This window comes from Gopherus flavomarginatus, chromosome 2 (genome assembly GCF_025201925.1).
Source record: "Gopherus flavomarginatus isolate rGopFla2 chromosome 2, rGopFla2.mat.asm, whole genome shotgun sequence".
NCBI classification, from domain to species: domain Eukaryota; kingdom Metazoa; phylum Chordata; order Testudines; family Testudinidae; genus Gopherus; species Gopherus flavomarginatus.
This window is the reverse complement of record NC_066618.1, coordinates 213095309-213107929: the sequence shown is the minus strand read 5'-3', so window position 1 is coordinate 213107929 and position 12621 is coordinate 213095309. Positions and strand designations below refer to the sequence as shown.

The 12621-nt window shown below is 45.1% G+C and overlaps 2 protein-coding genes across 4 annotated transcripts in view; one reads left to right on the top strand and one right to left on the bottom strand.

Annotated features, from left to right (window-relative positions):
- DLGAP1 (DLG associated protein 1) overlaps positions 1 to 12621 on the bottom strand; it is a 243643-nt gene that overhangs the window by 57578 nt on the left and 173444 nt on the right. The gene's annotated exons all lie outside the window — the stretch shown is intronic.
- Positions 3906 to 6522, top strand: LOC127045719 (zinc finger and SCAN domain-containing protein 29-like). Its single transcript, XM_050942177.1, has 2 exons — positions 3906 to 4627; positions 5883 to 6522. The coding sequence occupies exons 1-2, from the start codon at positions 3979 to 3981 to the stop codon at positions 6431 to 6433; spliced, it is 1200 nt and encodes a 399-aa protein (XP_050798134.1). The 5' UTR covers positions 3906 to 3978; the 3' UTR covers positions 6434 to 6522.

Genomic DNA, 12621 nt, shown 5'->3' with positions numbered 1-12621 from the left:
TGACAAGCTCTAAATTCTAATAAATTACACCTGTGCTACCCCACTGAAGTCTGTACAGGTGTAAATTAACTTTTATTACTGATAAAAACAACAAGGAGTCTGGTGGCACCTTAAGGACTAACAGATTTTATTACTAATGGCAATGAATGAAATGGAAAGAATCCAGCTTGACTTTTAGATCCCAGGCTCAGTTTGCAGAACGGGCATACGTTTTACCTGTAAATTGAACACATTTGATCCTGAAATCTCTGAAACACAATAAAAATGAGGCCATTTTTACAAATTTGCTTTTCAGAGTAGAACCTCATCTTAGAGAAGTTATACTACATGTGATAGATATATTTATATTAGATACATGCAGCAAACCTAGGAGTGTGTATTGTTCCACAAGCATTGTATGTTTGTCAGCATTGAGGTTGTTCAGATATATGCCATCATGTGCCAGCCTTGCCCCTCTGCCATGTATATTGGACAAATTGGACAGTCTCTATGCAAATAAATACGCAAATCAGACATCAAGAATTATAACATTAAAAAACAAGTAGAAGAACACTTCAATCTCCCTGGACACTCAGTAACAGACTTAGAAGTGGCCATTCTTCAACAAAAAAACTTCAAAAACGGACCTCAACGAGAAACTGAAGAACTGGAATTAATTTGCAAACTTGACACCATCAAATAAGGCCTGAATAAAGACTGGAAGTGGCTGGGTCACTACAAAAAATAATTTTCCCTCTGTTGATATTCACCCCTTCTTGTTAACTGTTGGAAAAGGGCCACATCCACCCTAACTGAACTGGCCTATTAACACTGAACCCCCCACTCAGTAAGGCATCTCCCATCTTTTCATGTTCTGTGTATTTATACCTGTCTCCTGTATTTTCCACTCCATGCATCTGATGAAGTGGTTTTTAGCCCACGAAAGCTTATGCCCAAATAAATTTGTTAGTCTCTAAGGTGCCACAAGGACTTCTCGGGTTTTTTTTTGAGATAAACATAATAAACAAGTTATTTAGCATAAAGTATGTAAGATGCAATTTAATATTTTAAGTAGCTGCCTATATTATTCTTAAGCAAACTACTTGATTATGTTGAAAGAGAGTTTTCCTAGGGCTTCTTCACAGTGCTGAGCACTTTGGCCATGATCCAGCAATGCTCGTAAGCACCTGCTTAACTTTAAGCATACGAGCAATCCTCTTGAAGTGAATGGGTGTAGTTACATGCTTCAAGTTAAGCACATGCTTAAGTGCTTTGCTGGATCAGAGCTACAGTGCTCAGCACCTTGGAGGATCAAGCCCTCAGTGAGTTGAGTATGTGAGGATCTCCATTTCTGTTTGGTTTGGGAATTTTATTTTATAATGCTTCATATTAATTAATAGGTTGGTCATCATTTAAAAAAGAGTTACTTAGATGCCAGGATGAGGAAGGACTGCCATTTTCTAATCAGAATTATTCTGGAAGAAAATTCTCCAAATGCCAAAGACAAGAAAATAAAGCTAACATAAATGAAGAAGAAACAGTAGTTCAGATAGGTCCTCAGACGGTGCAAATCAACATAGTTCCATTGAAGCTGATTTATACCAACTGAGGATCCATTTCTACATATTTTATTGTAAGTTTAGTATGAGTTGGGTCAAGTAAATATGCTCTCTTTATTTTTCTTAGAATTAATAGGAATGATAATAAAAACAAAATATAACAAGCAGCATTTTGGAAAGCAACTATCACATGTGTATTGTGTAATAGGGTTCATTCAAACAGAGAAGTATTGACTTGTTTCATGTTGTTCAGTACGTCTGTCATTTTTGGGGTGTTCCATACAGTGATCAAGAATGTCTAAAACAAGCATTTTGTGTGTTCATTTTTCCCAGGAGAAAATGAAATGTTAAGGTTGCCTGCAGAACAGAAAAGAAAGAAAAGATGACAAATTGGAAGTGAACTAAGTGATTTTTGGTGGCAGGAACCAGACATTGGCACCAGAGACTGGGAGAAATCTGACACAGCTCAAAGGTTCAGTCCCTCTGCAGTTACCGATAACCTTATCAATGAATCCACTAAAAGCACAGTTTGCCATCCTCAGTCACCTGTCTGGGGCAGTTCCTTTATCAGCCAAGGGAGTAGTTGGTCAGATCACAGTTAAATGTAGTCATTTGCAAAGAGGAGGAAAACTAGAAAAGAAGCATAAGGCAAGAAAATATATCTGTTTTCACTGGTTTGATTTTGAGAAAAATAGCAAACTTTTATCAAGACTGAGGAAAATTAACTTTGTCCAGAACTGGGAAAACAGAATTGTCTTTCTGACAAGGTCTGCGTTGGAGCACTCTGTGTGGTTATGTTTATTCCACAGAGAAGAGAACAGGCAACTGAAAATTTATGCATCTGAATATCTAAAAAAGACCATGATGATCTTCACATCCTAAATGTACATTAATTAGTTACCACCTCATTAAGTAGGATAGTTGAAGTCACTATGAGTGATCTCATTTTATTTTTACATACAACAAATTTGATGAGACCCCTAGTTAATATACCAACAAATCAGTTTGAAATACTAGCCCAGTGTGAAAAATTCCTAGTCATCAGATTGAATGTCATCAGCACAAAAGACGTTATATTGACATCTCATTTACTATCACCCCAGGAAACAGATAAGACCATTTCCATAACTCACAGCTCAGAGATCACCTATTGTCTAGAATCCTGGGCTAACACAAGGGAGGTAGCCACTCCCTGTTGTTTCAAAAAGTAAAAGACAAGGAAGGACTGGGGTCCTGGGATACATGAAAAGAGAAAGGGTAAAACCAGCCTCAACAAGAGCTGTGAAAGAGATTTTCGTTTTTTTTCTAACCCCCACAATATCCCTGAAGTAATGCATGTAAAATGGGTTATGCATGGGGGCAGGGGGTGACGGAGGAAATTCTAATCCATTGCATGTAAGAGACTTCAGACACAAAATCTTGTAACTTCTATGCAGGCTACATACTCAGCATCAGCTGCCTGTGATAATGGGCTGCCAGCTATACTTTATCTACCTTCATAATTTTTTAAAAATAATTTCAGTTTCACAACAAAGGAATTTTACATTTTGTCAAGATGATGATCATGGTGCCCTGAAGTCTGAATGTATCGCATGTCATTCCAGTGGCAAAAACCAAGGTATATTACCATAGTTCCCAGCATTAGAAAGTAGAACCATTATAGCAGAGAGACTGTTGCTGATTTGATTATATATTTCTCTCTCTCCATGCTCCCTCCCCACCCCGTCCCAACTTGCCCCCAAGATTCAACTGCAACTTGTCTAAAGCAAAGATTTAGGAATTTTTATTTAAGGTCTCAGCCTGGATGAACGCTGCCCCTCATTACCCCTACCCAACACAACAGTTTTAGGATTTCTGAAATTTATACGAATATAGGAACCTAAAGATACATTTTTGTGCTGCATAATTGAAAATTAAGGCTGGGCCATCAGTTAAAAGATACAGCCCCTCTCCCCAATAAAAATACATTGAATGTTGACAATTTGAACTAGTTAGACCATTTTTAACCTCTGGAAACAATTTTGGAGATCACAAATTCACATGGAATCTTTGCAAACTCCTGCAAAATTAGTCTCACAAATTCATAGAATCCCATAAACACTTGTAACACATTCTCCTAAACTGCAAACTGAGGGCTTGGCTACACTAGAGAGTTGCAGCGCTGGTGAGGGGGTTAGAGTGCTCCTGAGGTCCCTTCCAACCCTAATATTCTGTGATTATCTTGCATAACTTAGGATGTGGCCACACTTGCAAAGCACGGCCAGCACTGCAACTCCCTGGTTGCAGCGCTGGCTGTACACCTGGTCGAGCCTCGGGTGTAGGGATTCCAGCGCTGGTGATCCAGCGCTGGTCAGCAAGTGTGGACGCCCACCACCGCTTTTATTGACCTCCGGGGTATAAGGAGGTATCCCAGCATACCTTAGAAGCCTCTCTGGTAATCATGCACACTCCACTGCCCTGGGCTCAGCTGACCCCTCCTTTAAATGCCCCGGGAATTTTAAAAATCCCCTTCCTGTTTGCTCAGCCAGGTGTGGAGTGCAATCAATCATTCAGTCAATCAGCGACCATGCCTCCACGCCCCAAACGAGCCCCAGCATGGAACAATTCCGAGCTGCAGGACCTCATCAGTGTTTGGGGTGAGGAAGCTGTGCAAGCACAGCTGCGCTCCAGAAGGAGAAATTATGATACCTATGGGCAGATATCGCAGTCCTTGCTGAGAAGGGGCCATGAACGGGACGCGTTGCAGTGCAGGGTCAAAATAAAAGAGCTGAGGAGTGCTTACTGCAAAACCCGTGAGGGAAATCGCCGCTCAGGAGCTGCCCCCACAACCTGCCGTTTTTACAAGGAGCTGGATGCCATACTTGGGTGTGACCCCACTGCCAATCCGAGGACCACGATGGAGAGTTCAGAGCAGGGAGAAGTGGGGGAGGGTGTAGAGGAAGCCGACAGTGAGGCTACTGGCGTGGAGGGAGACACCCCGGAGTCCCAGGAGGCATGCAGCCAGGAGCTCTTCTCAAGCCAGGAGGAGGCTAGCCAGTCGCAGCAGCAGGAAGTTGCTGGTGAGGAAGAAACTGAGGAGCGTGCTCGGGGTAAGCAGATTTTTATGTTTTGGGAGAGGAGGGTTTGGGTTATGGCTGCCTGCATGCATGCCTAAACGTGGAATAGCCCATTGATTTGCTCTATCACGTCTCTGTAATCTGCCTCGGTAATCTCTTGAAAAGTTGCAGCCAGAGCGTGCACAATGTGCTTTCTCAAGTTTATCGGGAGAGCCACCGTGGTCCTTGTCCCGGTCAGGCTAACTCGTCCGATCCACTGTGCGGCGAGGGGTGGGGGGACCATGGCTGCACACAGGCAAGCTGCATAGGGGCCAGGGCGGAATCCACATTGCTGTAGAAGACCCTCCCTCTCTTCCCAGGTAACACGGAGCAGTGATATATCTGGCAGTAGGAAACCCTGTTGAGAATTTAGGGATACTTGAGTGCAGGGCGCCAGGTTCGCGTTCCCCCCCCAGCCCCGCGGTGCGTTCCAGTCTCCACACCCCCTTCCCAGCAGGCAGCCAGCCCCGCGGTGCGCTCCAGTCTTCCCCCCCCCCTTCTCAGCACGTAGCCAGCCCCGCGGTGCGCTCCGGTCTTCCCCCCCCGCAGCAGGCATCCAGCCCCGCGGTGTGCTCCGGTCTTCCCCCCCCCTTCCCAGCAGGCAGCCAGCCCCGCTGTGCGCTCCAGTTTTCCCCCGCCCCCTCCCAGCAGGCAGCCAGCCCCGCAGTGCGCTCCGGTTCCCCCCCCCCCCAGCAGGCAGCCAGCCCCGCGGTGCGCTCCGGTCTTCCCCCCCTCCCAGCAGGCAGCCAGCCCCGCGGTGCGCTCCGGTCTTCCCCCCCCCCCTCCCAGCAGGCATCCAGCCCTGTGGTGCGCTCCGGTCTTCCCCCACCCTTCCCAGCAGGCAGCCAGCCCCGCAGTGCCCTCCGGTTTTTCCCCACCCTTCCCAGCAGGCAGCCAGCACAGCTGTGCGTTTCCCGCCCCCTCACCAGCAGGCCGGCAGTTACGCAGACCGCCCCCCCCGCCAGCAGCTCGCCACCTCCCTGTTCACTACTGTCCCCTGTGCAGGACACCAGCTACCTCCTGTACCCAGTGCAGATAAACCCCAGTGACCCATCGGTTAATTCCCCCTCCCAGGTGCACTCGGGGCAGAAACACTCACCCCATTGCTCGCCATGCCTTAGCTTCCCTGGCCTGTGTTATGTGAGGTATGTGGGAAGGATGCTACAAAAAGTCTAAAAACTCCTTCACTGTGTGATAATAAACAATGTAGCCTCTGTGTATTACATGTTTCTATCTATGTTTTTTTTAGTGACCTTGACTAATGCAGCCGGATCACCGGCCTCATGTCGCTTGCAGAACTTGAGAAAAAATCCCCGAAAATCAAAAGAAGAATTGATCAAAGCAGTTATGATTCACTACAACAGAGAAAGTAGGAAGACACAGGAATGGAGAGAGAAAATGTATGAATGGAGAGAGAAAATGTATGACTGGAGGCAAACAGAAAGCAGGAGAAAGGAATTGGCTATCAAAAAAACCTCAAAGCAGATGATAAGCCTCCTGGCTCGCCAAACTGAGTCTTTCGAGTCTCTCGTAGCCATGCAGGCAGATCTGTACCGTGGTAACCCACACCCCTCTCAAAGCTCTCTTTCTTGTTCCCCAGTATTTGCACAAAACACCTTTCTCCACCAGCCAGTTTCTTATTACCCCCAGCTGCCCCCAACACCTGTACGATCACCTACCAGCCCTGATAACTATAATTCTTACCCTGTGCACTCCACCCCCATTACCCTGCAGCATAGTAATCCTGAAGTGCAGCAGACATTGAACAGTAATCAAAACAGGACATATTCAAACCTCTGAATGTACAGTCCACCACCCTAACCCCCCTGGCCTTTTATGTACTGTACTTTGAATAAAGGATTTTATGGCTTTTACAATACGTTTTATTATTGCAGGAAGTGGTAAATATTGTACCCCAAGGTAGGACAAAGCACAGCAAAGGCACCAAACATTACTGTTGGCTCTCAGCATCAAATTGCTCCCTTAAAGCATCCCTAATCCTTGAAGCCCTTTCCTGGGCCTCCCTAGTAGCCCTGCTCTCTGGCTGTGCAAATTCATCCTCTAGGCGTCGAACCTCGGAGGTCCATTCCTCACTGAATCTTTCACCCTTTCCTTCACAAATATTATGGAGGGTACAGCACGCGGATATAACAGCAGAGATGCTGCTTTCCCCCAAATCTAGCTTCCCATAAAGACACCTCCAGCGGGCTTTCAAACGGCCAAAAGCACACTCCACAGTCATTCTGCACCGGCTCAGCCTGTTGTTGAACCTGTCCATGCTCCTGTCAAGCTTCCCTGTATACGGTTTCATAAGCCATGGCATTAAGGGGTAAGCGGGGTCTCCAAGGATCACAGTGGGCATTTCGACATCACCTACTGTGATCTTGCGGTCTGGGAAAAAAGTCCCGGCTCTCGGCCTCCTGAACAGGGCACTGTTCCGAAAGATGCATGCATCATGCACCTTTCTAGGCCATCCTGAGTAAATGTCAGTGAAACGCCCACGGTGATCCACAAGCGCTTGCAGAACCACGGAGAAATACCCCTTGCGATTAACGTACTCTGATGCCAGGTGGGGTGGTGACAGAATAGGAATATGCGTCCCATCTATTGCCCCTCCACAGTTAGGAAACCGATTTCTGCAAAGCCATCCACAATGTCCTGCACGTTCCCAGAGTCACAGTTCTTCTTAGCAGGGTGCGATTAATGGCTGTGCAAACTTGCATCAGCACCATTCCAACGGTGGACTTTCCCACTCCAAACTGGCTCGCCACCGATCGGTAGCTGTCTGGAGTTGCCAGCTTCCAGACTGCAATAGCCACCCGCTTCTCCACTGGCAGGGCAGCTCTCAATCTTGTGTCCCTGCGCCGCAGGGTAGAGGCGAGCTCAGCACACAGTGCCATGAAAGTGGCTTTTCTCATCCGAAAGTTCTGCAGCCACTGCTCGTCATCCCAGGCTTGCAGGTCGATGTGATCCCACCACTCAGTGCTGGTTTCCCGAGCCCAAAGGCGCCGTTCCACGGTGCTGAGCACGTCTGTTACTGCCACAAGCAATTGAGTGTCTTGAGCGTCAGGCGTTTCAATATCATCGTCTGACTCCTCACTGTCACTTTGCAGCTGAAGGAATAGCTCCACTGCCATGCGTGATGTGCTGGCAACATTCATCAGCAAGGTCCTCAGCAGCTCAGGCTCCATTTGTAACAGAAATCTCAGAAATCGCGCTACAGACTCGCAATGCCGCCAAACTGCTCGGAATGTGTAGCAAAGCACCACAGGGCGTTGGAACAGGAAGCGGAAAGACCCGCACACTTCTTCCCCTTCCCACAAGCCACAGCGCCAAAATGGGAGAAGGTGCTCTGTGGGATAGCTGCCCACAATGCACCACTCCCAATAGCACTGCAAGTGCTGTAAATGTGGCCACACTGCAGCGCTGGTAGCTGTCAGTGTGGCCACACTGCAGCGTTGGCCCTACACAGCTGTACGAACACAGCTGTAACTACCAGCGCTGCAAAACTGTAAGTGCAGCCATACCCTGAGATGAGAGGAAGACTGACTCAGATTTTCAAATAAAACACCTTTTCTTTCTCCCCCTTTCTCTCCCCACAACTTTCAGCGCTGACTCTTTGCTTCTTCTTCCTGAGTCCCACTCCTAACAGATCCCACTACCTACAAAAATGTATTCTTTCTCTAGGTCTGGTGTCTCTTCTGCAGTCAATATTTCATATTCTGGGACTTCACTGGCCAGTGCTGCCCCAGAAGACAACCTTTGACACTGGCTGGAAAAGTCAGAACACATGGGATTTAAAAGAGAAAGCATCCTTACGAGTCTGGATCCTGTGCCCAAATCTGTTAGCCATAACTAATCACATAATCCAACATTTCTTTTTACTTTCCTACAGAAATTATAAAACAGAGATTACAGTCAGAATATTGACAGATCTGGTAGAATACTGCAAAACAGTGCTAGCCAACACTGATTCAGAATGGAAATAGCTGTCCTATTTGACCATGCACACACCTTTTGTTGTTTGTCACTTGCAAATATTTGTGTGACTTGAATTTTTGTTTGCATTAAAGTTTTGGGAATGGCTGTTCTTCATCTTGAGACCTATATGCATGCGAACCCTGGCATGAGTTTATTCACTATTTGTTATTCTCATCCAATCATGGAGAGGAAACATTACCATAGTTAGATGACCAATCACAGAACACAAAAGACAAATAGTGAACAGTTCATGAATAATCCATAGACTAAAATTTGTTTGTATAAACTGCTTGTGGACTAATTATGAACAAATAGATTTGTAAAAATCAATGAAGCATCTGAAATCAGGGAAAAGGGATACATTGGCAATGAATGTTAGTCACAATGAATAATTCAATCAGCTCAGGTTAGTAATAATGATCATATAATTTACATTTGTCTAGCACCTTTTATCATAAAGGATCTGAAAAGATGTACACACCACATGTATCAATAAATCACAGTAGTGTCACCCACTGCTCAAATGCAGTCATGTTTGGGCACCACACTGAGGCACTGGTTCATTAGGGCTTGTCTACAGTAGGAAATTTACTTAAATAGTTATTCCAGAATAATTATCACTTTCAATGTGGATTAAGCTAAATTGGACAAGGTACTCTTATTCTGGAATAAGTGTTCCCACAGCCACTTATTCTATAGCTGTTTCAGTAAATTTCCAAATGCAGGTAAGCTTTATTGATGCAGAGGGAAGGCTGCAACTTAGTGAATCACCAACCCTACTTCTTGCTGCTACCTTTGTTTTGTAGAGATCTCCCATCAAAGTGCTAACCAGCTTAACTTTGTTTAGCTTTTGAAATCTGCTAAGAGCAATAATTCAAGATGGTTTGGCCAAAATCTGGGTCAGGCAGGCTTTTTGGAACACAGGAACGATGTAGATGAAATCAGCCCCATCCTAGAATTATCAGGGAACAGAATTATTAACAACCTCCAATATAAAACAATTAGATAGTCATACAATTCAAAGGTAATTTGCCACAGTAATATCTGTATTATTCTGTATATAACACTGGTGTTTAATTAATGTAGTAAATTTTAGGAGTGAAATTCATTTCATTTGAGAAGTGAAATTTACTAATGCAACAGGTTTCAGAGTAGCAGTTGTGTGAGTCTGTATCTGCAAAAGGAACAGGAGTACTTGTGGCACCTTAGAGACTAACAAATTTATCTGGGCATAAGCTTTCGTGGGCTACAGCTCACTGTAGCCCACGAAAGCTTATGCCCAGATAAATTTGTTAGTCTCTAAGGTGCCACAAGTACTCTTGTTCTTTTTACTAATACAACAGAAGTGAATATTTTTAGAAGAGCATTTTTCCTGACTATATCCCACTTTATCCCATTTAGTTGACTTTTCTATACATGATACGAATGTGCGGTATATTAGCAACCGACTAGGTCATCGCAGCTGCTTTCTCTGAGACTGGAAACTTGCTGATTTGACCTGTTCATCAAACGCATCATCTCAAAAGGCCAAGATTGTTTTAAACATTTCCTTCCTGTTTTTCCCATTTCTGAATATTTTTTTTTTAAAAATACCCTGAACTACAGAGCCAGGTTAAAATATAAAAACATTCTAGGACAAAACCTTTCCCCCTCTTGGTTTATAGAGTTTGAATTTAGCTGACCCTGTTTGCAACCATTGTTCTTCCAGATGTGATGCACGTATCCATTACACTAGATGTGTACGTATGTTTCATGTGCTGGTGCCAGGGAGTTTTGCCTAATGGTATCATATGGGTGACATGTGTGCGCTCTGCTGCTCCTTGTGCTCCAAGATGAGGGTATAAAGCGTAGGGAGCCCCCCCACCCCTTCACAGTACCTTCATATTGGATCCTTAGATGAAAGACTCTGGTGCTTTGGGGGAAGTAGGGCAGATTGTGTAATGGATGTATGCAACATATCTCAAAGAACAACAGTTAAGAAAGGTGAGTGTTTTTTCTTCTTTGAGTGACTGCATATGTACATTAAATTAGGTGATTCACAAGCAGTTTCCAGTGAAAGTGGGGCTGGAAGCCTCACTGGAAGAGGAACTGGAGAACTGCTTTCCCTACATTAGCATCTTCCCTTGATGTGTGAGTAACTGCATAAAGTCTAGCAACAGTATGGGCTGTGGACTACATTGCTGCTCTGCAAATGTCTACAGTCAGGACCTGACTCATAAATGTCCTGGATGCTGAGTGAGTTCTGGTTGACAATTTTTCTGGAGGAGTAACATCCTTGGCATTGTAACACATGGTGATACAGCAGGTGATCCATTTGTACAGCCGTTGTGCCATCACAGGATGCCCTCTCATTTGTTATGGGTAGGAGATGAACAGATGGGAAGATACAGGAGGGGACTTTGCTCTGTCTAGATAAAATGCCTGGGCTCAGCGAACATACAGAGTCTGGGACTTTTGCTTTGGAAAGCAAACCTGTAAATAAAGAGTGGCTGAGATTAAAGTCAGATATTACTTTTGAAAGAAATTTAGGATGTGGCCTAAGCTGTTCATTGGAGAAAAGAGCATTTGAAGGATCTGTTACTAGGCAAGCAGCTCTCCTACTCTCCTCATGGACATGGTGGCTACTAAAAAGGACCCCTTCACTGAAAATTGTAACCATGAGCAGGAGGCTAACGGCTAAGTTCAAATACGATTGGGGAGTAGGGTCCCTAGAGAAGGTGTGAAAAATCTATCTACAGCTTTTAAGAACTGGTAGTCACTGGATTAGAGAAAACAATTCTGAGTCTGCGGCCAGGTGCACTTTGATGGAGCTCATATCAAACCTGACTCATTAATTAACAATTAATGCAAGATCTTTTGAATCACAGTCTGGGTAGGGGACACACTGCAGTTAGTTGCTGAGTTAGAGAACCACTTCCTCTAAAGGTAGAAAGCCCCTGTAGAGAGTTTCCCACTATTAAGCATGGCATTCTGGACCACTTTTGAATAACGTGCTTCCTCAGGGTGTAATCAGGAACTGGGCCATGAGGTATAATGCCTGAGGATTCTGGCCCAACACCGACCTGTGACCTTTTGATATCAGGTGCTTGACTGGAGCTAGGGGAAAGGTTCCTTGACTGATAGTTCGCAGAGGTCCAAATACTGCAATTATCTCGCCCACATTGGCACAGTGAGTATCATATTGTCTCAGTCCTGCTTGGTTCAGCTTGAGGATGACTTGGGAAAGCAGCAGTCCTAGGAGTAGTTATAGAGCAGGTCTTTGTCCCAAGAAAAAAAGAAACACATCTGAGATGAAACCTGGGCTGTGACCCGCCCTTGAACAGAACTGGGAGCATTTCCTATTCTGACGGGATGTGAATAACTCCAAGAGTGGACACTGATCTCAGAATAGTCATGTCGAGGGACTACTCAAGATCCAAGGTGAAGGATCTGCTTAGCCTGTCTGCTAAGCCATTCTGAACCCTCAGCAGGTATGATGCTGAGTATCAATGAATTAGTATACAGAAGCTCCACAGCCTGACTGCCTCCTGGCACACGTTGTTTGACCCACCTCTCCCCTCACCCCAATTGACATAGAACAGTGCTCTCCTATGTCAGTAAGTATTTGGACAAGTCTGTCGTGTATGTGGGGCAGGAATGGTGACACTCTGGAGATTGCCCCTAGCTCTAGAATGTTTGTGCGTAGTCCTGTCTCTTGACTGGATCACAAGCCTTGAATTGCAAGTCTCCTGGATGCACTCCCCACTCCACAGCTGAGGTGCCTATCACTAAATTCTTGGAAGGAATTGGTGAGGAGGAAGGAACTCCCCTGCAGACGTTGTCTTGGCTCATCCACCAATCCCAGGAGGATAAAACTTTCTCAGGGATACATACTGGTCTTTCCAGATGATATATGTAAGGGTGGTACACTGACTTGAGCCATGCCTGTAACGCTCTGAGATGCAGCCTGGATGTGGGGTCATGTAAGTACATGCTACCATATACCCCAGGAGCCTGAAGTAATTCTT

Bases quoted from the DNA above. Each gene is read 5' to 3' on its own strand.
- LOC127045719 (XM_050942177.1), top strand. From the start codon at position 3,979: ATGCACACTCCACTGCCCTGGGCTCAGCTGACCCCTCCTTTAAATGCC. The intron at 4,628-5,882 runs GTAAGCAGATTT...TGTTTTTTTTAG, and splicing joins AACTGAGGAGCGTGCTCGGG to TGACCTTGACTAATGCAGCC.